Raw genomic sequence first — 12864 nt, forward strand, 5'->3', positions numbered from 1 at the left:
AATTTCGTCAACAGGATTGAGAAGGGGGTTACATCATTGCATTTCAGCTTATTTGTTTTAAACTATCAAAACACGTGGTATTTTTTCTCTAGGTTCTTATGTGTGTATGAAATAATTTTATGTAACTAACGTTATTTATTCTTACTTATACATTATCAATGTTTGTGTGTGGGTTAGGTTATAATAAATCACCACATTTATAAATTATAAATAATTTTATTTGCCTAATATTTAATTAAATATAAAAATATAAACCTATGAAATTTGTTTAATCCTATTTTGTAGTGGCACCTCTTCGCCGGCATGACACTGAGTATTTGACTGTAATTTGGTATGTCTGCAGTAGAACATGGAACATATCGCCCATATCACCATTAATATCCCAAGGGAAATTAGAATAAACGACAGGTAAAGACTATAATCTGGCAAGTTCTGAATCAGCCTCAAGTTTTCCGCCAGTTCATCTTTCAGTCGAACATCCTGATCGAAGTAGAAGAACGGCATGAAGATCTTCGGCACATTTTTGTATAACCTGAGGAAAAATATAATTATAATAAAAATGTATTTCACAAATACAGTAACACCTACGATATAACATCATCAGGTTGCAACAAAAAGTTGAGCTGCATTTTTGCACTGAGGTCCATGATGATGCCAGACTTCTGCAATAAATTATACCTATTATTGTATTTGTAACAGAATTGATTTTTTATACTTACTGGTTCCATCGTTATATAAAATTCGTGTTTTGGATTATCAGGATCTAGTCCTTCAACGGCGTCGGTGTAGTACCGGTCGGCACCGTAGAAATGTGGGAAGGACAAGAAACTTGGGGAGTTCCCCCGACAGGACGAGACGTTCAGAACGCCTGAGGGTATGCATTCACCGATGCAAAAACAAGAGTTGTCTTCTCTTGTTGTCCCTGAAAATTGAAAATTACTAGTATTAAGTCTAATTCGGTTTTTAAATAGGAGGAAAATAAGTTGGTTAATTGAAGGACATAGTAAGGTACCGGAAAAAGTGATGTACCTAATTGATTAATCTTATGTTGAAACATAAAATATACGTTTTCAGGATCGATTATATTTTAATATCTTTGTATTAAACGTTATTTTTTTCTTATAATTTATATAAATCATTTTATTAAGTCAAAGGATAAGCCCCACTATTTTGGCTTTGTTGGTTCAAAAAATAATATAGATGTATTAAGGTCAAGGACATCCTGAAACCTGCGTCAAGGAAGAAATTAAGCAAATTCTGGTGGAAAATGATGGAAATAAGATGGTCATTTAACTGCTATGAACCAATAATTAGAAAGAAACTTCAAAAAATTGCACAATTGGATTCCACATAAATTAAGTAAGGATAACAAATTTGAGAATTACCAAAGATTTAAAGCACATAATGCAAATGTGCTTTCTATTCCTTGTTAATTACTGGTCAGGACAATGGGGTGAAGCTTGTAAAAGGAGTAGAACATTACTACTATTTTTAGTCCAATAATTATTATAATTATGTGTGCATGACCTATTTCATATTGATTAAAACATTATTAAAACAAAATTAATAAAAAAGAAAAACAGAATATTAACTACATTTTTATAATCAGTACTTGGTGGGTCCTTTCCTTGTTCTACGAACAGTTTCTACCCTTCTTGATGCACCCAAAATTAATTAATGAAGAAATTCTTGATCCATTGCTCACCATTTTTCTTCAAGAGCATTAGTATTTTGAGGCTGGTGGTTCCCAGTGTAAATTTGTCTTTGAAATGAAGTTGTGGAGCAAATGGAATAATAGTGTTGGTTACACTTTCATTGTCAAATTTTTAAGGCAATAAACTGTGCAATTCTGAAGAAAAGTTTAAAATAAATAATTTAAAGAGTTGTGTTAAATATTGTTTATGAAGCAATTTTCATAGAAATAAAAATTACTACCAGAATAGACCAGTAGCTTAAGAACAATTAAAGTTTAAGAAAGTATGTGGTATGATGGATACATAAAATTAAATAAATAATAGTTGTACTCATTAGCCGTTCTTCAATAAAACAATCGATAATTACCTTTTAAAACATAATTATTCTAATAAGTGTTTTATTTTTTCATATACTATCACGTTTCTTTGAAGGTCTCACAAATAGAAATCCAATGTAACGTATACTTTCCTTATATTGTCTACCTATCAATGTTTAAATAGCTTTACGGATCACGAACCACATCTATACTTTTGCGTAGGTTCCCTGTCCTTGAACAAAAACAAGAAGAAAAGTCTAAAACCACACAGTATTTTCCCAGTGACATTTACACAAATAAAAAAACTGACCCCATTGTAACAGAAATTGAAACCAGATTCTTAATGAACGTGTCCTTTTACGTCAGACCCGTCCCCCTTATCAAGATATTAAACATCCCCTTAGTTTCAGAAACTTTGTTCATTAAGCCGACAACTTCGGTGCATTTTTTTAATCTTTAATTCAATTTAATACCCGGGCGGATAAACCAAAACGCCGTCCGGTTAATTCATTAAACACCAAATGGGATAAAAATGTCAGGAGAATGTTTATGCTTGATCCAATTTCGTCGGAATAATTAAACACCGCCAAGCGAACTGATTTACTGATACCACCGCGTTTTCAGCTGCACACGGGGAATTTAATTTCGTCGAAATTGCAATCATTTTTTGAGCGGATATCCGTCATTCTTACCGTTATCAAAAATGTGTTTGGCGGTGTATTTATAACCGTGCACGCCTTTGATGTCGACGTCGTGTTCGTATTCGAGGGTGGCGAATTTGCACAGTTCCGACGAATAGAACTGGATGGAATCCCGTTTCCTGTTAAGCGGATAGAACTCGCCGGCCGAGCCCTTGACGCTGTTGCACTCGCCCTCGTAGAAATTCGAGCTGGTGCCGTTGTTCCATGACAGAAGTCGGCCGAACGTTTCGTCGTTCGCCGTTGACATGACGAAGCTTCCGTCACTGCCGATGGTACCGTTTTTCTAAAAAAGAAATTAATAAATTTATTTAAATCATTTACTTTTTTAATATTGTTCTTGTTTATCAATATCCTATATGTATTGTATAATATTTATAATTGTTAATATATTTTTTGAGTTCTTAATAATTTTATATATTTTTTACTTTTAAAATTTTTAAAATAATTTGGTACCTCTTTAAGGGTGGATACTGCTACTAATTTAAAAAAATATTATGCATTATGTATCTAAATCGTAAATAGGTACTTCTTTTTTTTGAAAAGTTCGTTAAAGTGTGTTGAATTTTAATTATACATAACTGTCAGATAAGAGTTAAATTCCTGAATGTGTATAATATTTATAATTTTTAATTTCATTTCATTGTATTATTATGTTTTTTCTTAATAATTTCATATATTTTTTACTTCTATAAAGTTTACAATTTTTTAAAAAAATTGGTGTTCTTTTAGGGACTGATAGTATTTAATATTTATCAAAAGTAATAAAAATTATGATTATAGGGAGTTTGGCAATTAATTTAAAAAATATATTTTGCATTATGAAAATATTAAATAGGTACTCTAAATATATATAAAAATGTACATAACTCTCATATAAGAGTTAAATTTCTGAATGTGTATAATATTTATAATTTATGACATATTTTTAGTGTATTATTCTTAATAAATTTATATATTTTTTATAATGTTTACAATTTTTAAAATAAATTGGTACCCTTTTAGAGAGTGATACTATTTAATATTCATCAAAAGTATAAAAAATCATGATTATAGCCTATTTTGACCATTCATTTATAAAGATTTTATTGTAATTCTGCATCTAAATGGAAATAGATACTTTAAATATATATAAAAATATTTTTGTTTTTGTTACATCTTTAAATATTGGTACTCTTTAATATTTATTAAAAGTTAAATAGGAAGGAACATAATTATGTTTGCTTTGGCCCTTAATTAAAAAATATGTATTTTAAAATGGTGTATCTAAATGGTAAATATGTACTTTATATGTATATTAAAAATATAGCCTGAAAAAACTCATTAAAGTGTCCTGAAATTATTTTAAAAGCAATTATAAATATTTTTTAATATTAGTCAATTTAATCGAATCTATCCAATAGTTACATTTTTCAGTGGATCTTCTTATCATATTTTATGTATTGATACATATTTTCTCAATAATATTGTATATTTTTTCATGTTTAAAATGTTAAAATAAATGTGTATACATTACTTGATATTGTAAATTATTAATTAAACTTAAATTATATCAGAAGAAGGTGATGATGGACATCATATTATACAGAACAGATTTAAGTATTAAAATTAAAAAAAGATCTGATATGAATCATATTAATTTAATCACCTAAATTGTATTATTTTTTTTTTTTTTTGAAATTGTTAGTATACTATGAAAGAAATATCAGATTTACTTCATGATGAGTAAATAAATGTTTAATAATAATGAAGTGTATGTAACAAATTAGTAAACAATAAAGACAAAACACTGTTTGTTTGTTCTACTTTTACATAAATATATAATCGATAATTACGTTCTAGCCTGTTACAAAAGTTTTATATTCATTCAAGGATTATTGGAATCGACTTATTACGCACATGTAATAATTTAAATAATAGTACCTGAGAAATTGAGAATTCAATAATTGGTAATGGAATTTCTAACAACAGTTGTATAATTATAATTTGTTGCTGTGTGCAAAAAACATTGTCTACGTAAATAGCAAATATCTAAACAAATTAGTTTCAAATTACGCATAAAAACAACCAAAGTTATTAAAAAAAAGTTTAAACGAGACGGGCAACCCATAACACACATCCAAAATAGTTGCATAACATTGTGATTATGATGGTGTCGCCTCCTGTTAACCGACGTCTCAACTTACCCCGTAAAACAGCCCGAATCTCTCGGGAGCCGTTTCCATGAAAGGCATATAAGAAATTGCACTTAAAAGAGAGTCTTCGTAACCGTCGAAAAGTATTTCGCCGGCCGTTTTGGTTATGTGAACGCCTTCTGGATGCGTCTGCGACAGCAGCGCCGACAGTCCTAACTTCCTAAAATATCCTGCGTTCCTACTTTTGAACGCTGCCGTCTGTAACGAAAAACGTCACGGATTTAATTAATCGCATGTAAAATTTGCATTGACGCTTATTGTAATTTCGGCACGTGAACTTACCAAAGGAACTGGGTTTAAAGTAGTTATCACATCACTTAAATTTCTATCACTGTTTTCGGCATCGAAATAATATGACTTCCTATGCCTGTAACTAACTGTATGACTGACATCGTCGAAACTTATATTAGTCTTCTCCTTCACTTCCTTGAACCGATACGGACCGATCTCCTGTAATATGGGTTTGGTTCCGGGCACCCTTAGGTCTTCGGGATTGGTCCAGTTGAACAGGTACACGTTCATTATCAACGGCGGATCGTTCTTCTTCCACACGTTGAACGCTTTGGACGTCGGATTGATTTCCAGACCTTTCCGCAGCATCATTTCGTATACGTCTTCGAATTTGAAATAGAGCAACGTACCGGCACCGATGAATTTTATCCCTACGATTAGTTGTATTATTGTTAACCACAGCCTTCGTCTCTTCCTCATGTTTGACTTTCTGGAATTATAAAAGTTGCGATTTAATTTTAGATTGCACACGATTCTTTGTGATGATACGTTATTAATAATCTGGTGTTAAGTTGAGCAATTGGTTGTTTATGAAATCTTATCGAAATTTGCAGAATTGTCTGTTTGATTTATTTGTGAATATTTTCTAAAACAATTTAACTAAATTTATAAATAATTGTTTTTTAAATACTTATTAACTGTATCGATTAAGCAAGCGTGGATGTTTGTTGAGTTACAAAACAAACATACGACTTTGAAAATTTAACAGATATGCAAATGGTTATGTTAAACTAAATTTAAATAAACATGAACTCGAATCAGTGTTTTTTTAAAAACAAATTATCAAAGTAAAACTTCATTATAGTCGGTATATTCTTAATGTGTTGCTGTTTTTTGTCAATAATTATAGAATTAGACTAGACTAATATATTTTTATTTTATCTATAAATTTGTCTACAACAAAGTAATAAAATTAAACAAAGCTAATTAAGATACCATTTAAATGTTTTGAAATATTTTTATCTGTCATCTTAAATTCTAAGATTATTATCATTATTTTTGATAAAAATGAGACAAAATATAACAAATATGTTTACTACTGTAACTGTTTTTTAGCCTTCTTTTAATATTCCCCATATTAAACCAATTCTAGCTCATCTCAAATAAGACGACAGTTACTCAAAATCTTAAATATAATAAATATAACAAATGTTTACTATTATAACAGCCTACTTTTAATATTGCTCAGGTTAGACCAAATGTACCATATCTCAAAGAAAATGACACTTACTCGAAACATAAAAAATAAGAAATGTAACAAATTTTTACTCTTGAGACAGTTTTTCTAACCTACTTTTAATGTTGCCCAGGTTAGATCAAATGTAGTATGTCTCAAGGAAGATGACACTTAGTTGAAACCCAAAATATAACAAATTAAACAAATGTGAACTATTGTAACAGTTTTTGAAGCCTACTTTTAATATTCTTCAGGTTAGACCAAACGTAGCACATGAATGAAGATGACACTTACTCGAAACCCATTTTTGGGGGTTCTTTCTCACTCCCACTCGCCAACATCTATCCTCCACATTTTACAACTAGCAGTTCGTACTGCTTACTGAACTAAAAACGTTGTAATGATGAGAATGGTTCATAGGTTATCAAAATCGAAGTAACTACAAGTTGGTATCGCGATTTTTGTATCTTGAGGAAAGTACAACCGAATCTAAGCAATATTTTATTAAAATTATGATTATAAATGTATCGAATTTGGCTAAAAACTTTAAAGAATCCATACCTTTCTGGGTGTTGTATATGATTTATATGCAACCGTCCCATCTCCGTAACTATCACAATAGTTGCTCAATTTTCTCACACATAATTTGGAAAAGTAATAGTTTTTTTGACGTCCAGAATTTTCACATTATAAACTTAAACTGAACGAACGACTCTGTATCTAATCCGTTCGAATGGCTTATCGCATGTTGTGGTTCAAGTGACCCCTGTGATATTTATTTAATGCCGATACAACCCGAAAATCTTCACTACGTCAAGACGATCGTACGTTTTAGTTTTTTTCAATAAACATCAATTATGCTGCTGATAAAACGATTAAATCAATCGACACCTGCAAAATTGCTGTTGCTTTCGAAACATCATAAAGAACACCGATCATTTTAATACACATTTAAGTGAACAAACACTGATATCAATTAAAACGAGTTAAATTAAATGGGTCGGTTGGCACTTAATCCGGCTTTAATTCGGTGCACTGAAGAACGAAAACATTACTCGTACTTTTACGGTTGTACTTTTACAATCCGAATAATAAAAATTGATCGAAATGCACAATGATTTTTGTGCAAGTCGCTTTGTATTTTAGAATATTTCAGCGAACGAAACACTTTTCCAATATACAATTTATACATTTTCTTGATGTGAAATCGTCTATTTTATGGCGCACATCCCGTTCCCCATTTCACCCTTAAATTCAATAAAACATACAAAGGCGAAACGTGTGTTTTATGCCGGACCAAAAACTTACAAAAACTTGTCATCGAAATTGTCCACGTAAAACACGTGGCTATCAACTGATCAAACACAATATTCCACACCTGGGAATGTTTATTTTCGTCGATAACCTGTCATTATCAAACTGTGTTTGTTTTTGAAAAACGTTAAAGAGTTGCAAGCTTTTATTGAAATTGAATCGATGCAATTATATGTAAATAGACGCTTGTGCGTCAGCTAAGCGAGGAATTGAAATGGTGCGTATTTGTTTTGTTGCATCAACAATACAGGTACTTTAAAACGTTTTATAAAGGCTTGAATTAGCGTCCCAGAAATTATACTTGTAGATTGGCTCTTTCCGGCTTGTTTTATTAAATTAAGACGTGCGCTTTCAACAATCGGGCGAATGCAGTATTTTCTAAAAATAGTAAGTGAAACGGTCTTGGGATTTATGTGACTTTATAACTACAATTTTTAACCGTATTCCGTCGCAATATCTGAAACTTTTATTTTTTATAAAAAATATACACGAAAATCTGTTCTATAAAAAATAATAATAAAATTTTATTAAACTAGCAAACTACTCTAATCTAAAGATTCTACAAATTCAGCAAGCTAAAAAAATAATTAGGGGTAATTTTAATACCTTTAGATTTACATGATAAAAAAATAATTAGGTAATAATTTTAATCTCTATTTAATTAATATTATGTATATTTTAAATAATATTTTAAATTTTATATAAGTGTAATAGTAAATATAATTTTTTAATTTTTTTATCTGAATTTTTTAAATTTATAAAAAAAAAATAAAAGAATAAATTTAATTCAATTTTTTTAGAATAAAAAATTAAGTAAAATTTATATTTATTTCATTTCTATCTATTTTTATACGTTATAATTTATTCATTCTTATTAATAATAAATTTTCTAAAACTAGCATGCTAGTCCAATCTTAATAATAATAAATATTATGGAGATGATTTTATTACCTTTAGATTTATAGAAGAAAATTTTGATTAGTTCAATGTTAATTTATTTTTTGTATTTTTTGAATAATTGTTTAAGTTTTATATCGTTATACGTATCATTATTTGTATTTCCCTATATTATAATTTATAGATAATCATTAAAAATATATTCTAATTATACTCTAAAAATAGTAAATATTTAGTTTTTTACCAGATCCCGTAGTAGTTATTGTAACTTATAAAATATACATTACATTTCTTGATAAAAGTTAAAAATTTAGACATTTATTATGTTTAATTAAATTTAATATTATTAAATTTATATTATTCATTTTTTAAATAAATTATGTACCTTTATTTAATTTTATATTTTTCCAAATTACTATTTGTTCACACTATTTATTATTTTTAAAAACAGTAAGAAATAACTTATTAAAATTACAAACTAGATTTTAAAAATTATTGATTATTTATGTAACTTATATTAATATTGTGTTTCTCAACAGTATTCAAAATTATTACTAATATTTCCCCATTATTTATTTTTAATAATAAACTAGACAGTCTGATTTACCAGATTTTTAAATTATTTTTAGTTGAACCAGATCCCGCCGAATTTTCGAAACACGTTCAATGTGATCAGATAACTAAGGTCAAGGAAAGTGATGGCTTAAATGGTTCAATGCCCTATCTCTTTATTAAGAGTTTGAAAGTCACATGAATCTTTCGCAAATGGTTCAAAAATGATAAAAACCGAATTTGATAAAATATTCGCAGTTAATATATGTAGTAAAGTGTTTTAATGGTTGTAATTCATTATGTATGTTAAATGGATGATGACATTGTTCGTCATTAATTATTAGTTTTTTTTTATTTATGTCTACTTCCAGTTGATGATACTCATTATATTGAAATAATATTTAAACGTTACACAATATACATGGACAGTTTTGTTGAATTTTTAATAGTTTGATTTAAATATTAATTTATTATTTCTTCACATTTTGAAGTAGTTTCTCCATATAAAATATTATTAAAAATGGATAAATGGAAACATTTTTTAAATTAATTTAAATTTATTATTAAAATTAATTTTTATTCTTTTATTAACGTTCTTTACTTCTAAAACTTTATTATAGTACATTAATTTAGTAATTTTTGTACATTAATTAATTATTTCTTAATACTATTAAAAATTTTCTGTATTTAAAAAATAATAAATACAATTTTTAAATATTATTGTTAATATTAATTCTGAACTGATAAAAAAACCTGACATGTATTAATCTGTACAAGAAAATGTCATTAGAGAATAAGAAAAATTAATAACAAACTATATATAGATAAAATATATAATTATAATGACATATAGTAAATCAATTGCAACAATTGATTTAAGATAATTTTATAATCCTATAATATGATTCATATTATTTTATGTAGGATATTAAAATTAGTCCATAAGTACTTTGTTACATTAAATACAAAATAAAATTAGGTAAATTTATATAGATTATCTATTAAAATACATTTAATGGTATTAAATTGAGATAAAAAATTAATTCCGCAATCAAAATTTTTGATATCTCGGATATTAAAATTAGTCCATAAGTACTTTGTTATAATAAATACAAAATAAAATTCGGTAATTAATATAGATTATCTATTAAAATACATTTAATACTATCAAATTTAGATAAAAAATTAATTCCACAATCAAAATTTTTGATATCTTAAATATTTTTAATTGTAAAATTTATTTATTATAGCATAATACTGATGAAAATCCTATTTCATTTATAAAAAATACTATTTACATATATTTTATTATTTATGTGTATTTTTCAATTTTTTAAATTAAATTGTAAATATAAATTGCACATAAATTTTAATCAATAAATAGTAATACACATCAAAATTTCAAACAATTTTATATTCTTTTAACTTTTATAAGTTAGATATTAATTACTGTTAATATCAATTCTAAAAATTAAAAATGTAATCTAAAATTTACAACATTTTAAATTTATAGAATTTAATTAATGTTTTTAGTACTATTAACAATTAAAAATTTTCTGATCTTTTTATTTTAAATAAAAAAAATTCTATAGCCTATATAAATTCTATGTTATAATATTAATTAGTTGTTAAAATTTCAACCTCACAAAAAAAATATTTTATGTTCACAAATTAATTTTTAGGTATATTATTTATATTATATTATATTTTTAAATATTTGTTTATTGTTTAATTTTTGTCGAATATTAAAATTAGCCCATCTTATGTTTGTGTATTTTTTAAAATTTAAAAAGAAATTGTAGCTACAAATTAAATTATAATAATTTATACTTTATATCTATATATAGATAAAGTATATAAATATAACCACAAACAAATGATACAAAATAAATTAAGTAAAAGTAATTAAAAATTAATATTTATTTTATTACACTAATCCATAATAAATTTTAATTTTGATAAAAAATGTAGTAGAGTTAAAAATAACTTTTATAACATTATGCAAAATAAAAATAAAACAAAACATTAAACTAATTCATTTTATCTGCGTGTATGTTTTATCTGTGATTCATTATTTTAATTTACTGACAGCAATTTAAATAATTCAACCACAATAACATATATTAATTTTATATTTAAAAATGGTTCGAATAAATTCCTGAACTTTATCAATTTTCAGCATCTCTACACTCAATTTCCGTGCCAAAACGAAAAGTCACAAATTAGAAAATAACAAATAAAAACGGAAAAGATGAGATAATGAATTAAAAGTGGTGCTCCAATTTTAATCGTGGACAAACATTGAGCGAAAGAATTTAACACGTAGTGGGTGATAATATTATCTAATAAAGCACATGTCGTGTATCTTTTTGTTATCCCATTAAACTTCGTCGTTTTCTGTTGTCGTTTTCGCATCTCAAGGCGAGACCAAATTTCGCCCGTGGGCCCGACAAAAAAAAACATTTTCCGAATTCACACGGACACACACACATAAACACACGAATTAATTTAGTCGATATAAATAATTTAAATGTCACGCCACACGACGGAACGAATGAACGCACATTGCCGCAACATTAATACTTACATTTGAACTACATTGTTCTTGTTCGGTTTGAACTTCATTGATGTAAACAATAGGGAAAATCAACTCATTAGACGCAACACAACACGCGGACGTAGAAGACTTACGCGTCGCACATTTGTCCGGTACGGCTTGAATGAAGGAATTATCTAGTACTGAACTGGCCGCACGACGAATCGTGTATAAGAACGTTATCAAATCGCCATGACCTTAGGGATTGTTTATAACAAAACTGCTACCTCACCTCCACGTAAGAATGGACCGTTAAGATTTTTTTAACGCGCTCCCATACCGGACCGGCAGCCGCCGCTGCCGGTTGCGAAAGCCACCCCGGAGTTTGTTCCGTGCTCAGTTGCTTTTTTTTTAATTTGTTAAATCTGTAATTGGTTCGTATTATTTGTGTTTATTTTTTTATTTAAATGGTTTTATTTTGAAAAATAAATAAATAAATAAATAAAATAAATTTACAATAAAGAAACTAACTAGAAAATATAAAATTTTTATACTTGTTACAAAATCAGTTTTTAAGATAAGAAAAATATAAATTTTATTATATAGAATTCCTAGTTGACAAATTAAAAAATGGTTAGAATAAAATCAGAATAAAAAAAATTATATTTCATGTTTTAAAATATAAAATACAAAAATTTATTTAATATTATTTAAAAATTAAATTTGTTAAATAATCACAGGGTGTCTAATAGTTAATATATTGATTTAATTTATAATCATTTATTTTGTTGTAGATTAAAAGGACTACCATCTTGTTTTTAAAATATTTTAAATAAAAATATTTTTTCAATCTCTTTAATAGGGAATAGTACGTCTAATAAACATCTCTCATACAAACTCTTAAACAAAAATGACTAAATTAAAAAAATATAGTTCTACATTTTAATTTTTTTGTTAATTCTCTTAAAAATAACTTTTTATTAGCACAACATTTAATATTATGCAAAATAAATGTAAAACAACACTTTGAACTAATATATTTGATATTACAAGATTTAGAGACAAAAATTATATACATCGTCTCCCTCTTAACTAATGTAACTTGCTTTTTTGAAAAGTTAATAATAAATGAAATACGAGTGGGTAAATTTAAGATTTTATGTTGGAATTTATATTGTTTGTATACTATTCTT

At 27.0% G+C, this 12864-nt stretch overlaps 1 protein-coding gene across 3 annotated transcripts; it reads right to left on the bottom strand.

Annotated features, from left to right (window-relative positions):
* Positions 1 to 196: 196 nt before the first annotated feature.
* Positions 197 to 11880, bottom strand: LOC109602166 (protein peste). 3 transcript variants are annotated; one of them, XM_049967635.1, is made up of 8 exons: positions 6934 to 7306; positions 6667 to 6758; positions 5187 to 5625; positions 4896 to 5102; positions 2704 to 2995; positions 720 to 922; positions 589 to 662; positions 197 to 532 (listed from the first exon to the last, which is right to left on the bottom strand). In XM_049967635.1, exons 2-8 carry the CDS (start codon positions 6711 to 6713, stop codon positions 256 to 258), a joined length of 1539 nt encoding a protein of 512 aa, XP_049823592.1. In that variant the 5' UTR covers positions 6714 to 6758; positions 6934 to 7306; the 3' UTR covers positions 197 to 255. The 3 variants fall into 3 exon arrangements, with proteins under 3 accessions (XP_049823592.1, XP_019874052.1, XP_019874051.1); XM_020018493.2 differs by lacking the exons at positions 6667 to 6758; positions 6934 to 7306 and adding an exon at positions 11723 to 11880; XM_020018492.2 differs by lacking the exon at positions 6667 to 6758 and having other exon boundaries at positions 6934 to 7310.
* Positions 11881 to 12864: the final 984 nt, after the last annotated feature.

The sequence above is a fragment of the Aethina tumida genome, chromosome 5 (genome assembly GCF_024364675.1).
Source record: "Aethina tumida isolate Nest 87 chromosome 5, icAetTumi1.1, whole genome shotgun sequence".
NCBI classification, from domain to species: domain Eukaryota; kingdom Metazoa; phylum Arthropoda; class Insecta; order Coleoptera; family Nitidulidae; genus Aethina; species Aethina tumida.

Coding starts and splice junctions, on each gene's coding strand:
- LOC109602166 (XM_049967635.1), bottom strand. CDS start 6,713: ATGTTGGCGAGTGGGAGTGAGAAAGAACCCCCAAAAATGGGTTTCGA. Junction 5,626..6,666: donor CCCCCAAAAATGGGTTTCGA/GTAAGTGTCATC, acceptor TTATAATTCCAG/AAAGTCAAACATGAGGAAGA. Junction 533..588: donor CAACCTGATGATGTTATATC/GTAGGTGTTACT, acceptor ATTTTTCCTCAG/GTTATACAAAAATGTGCCGA.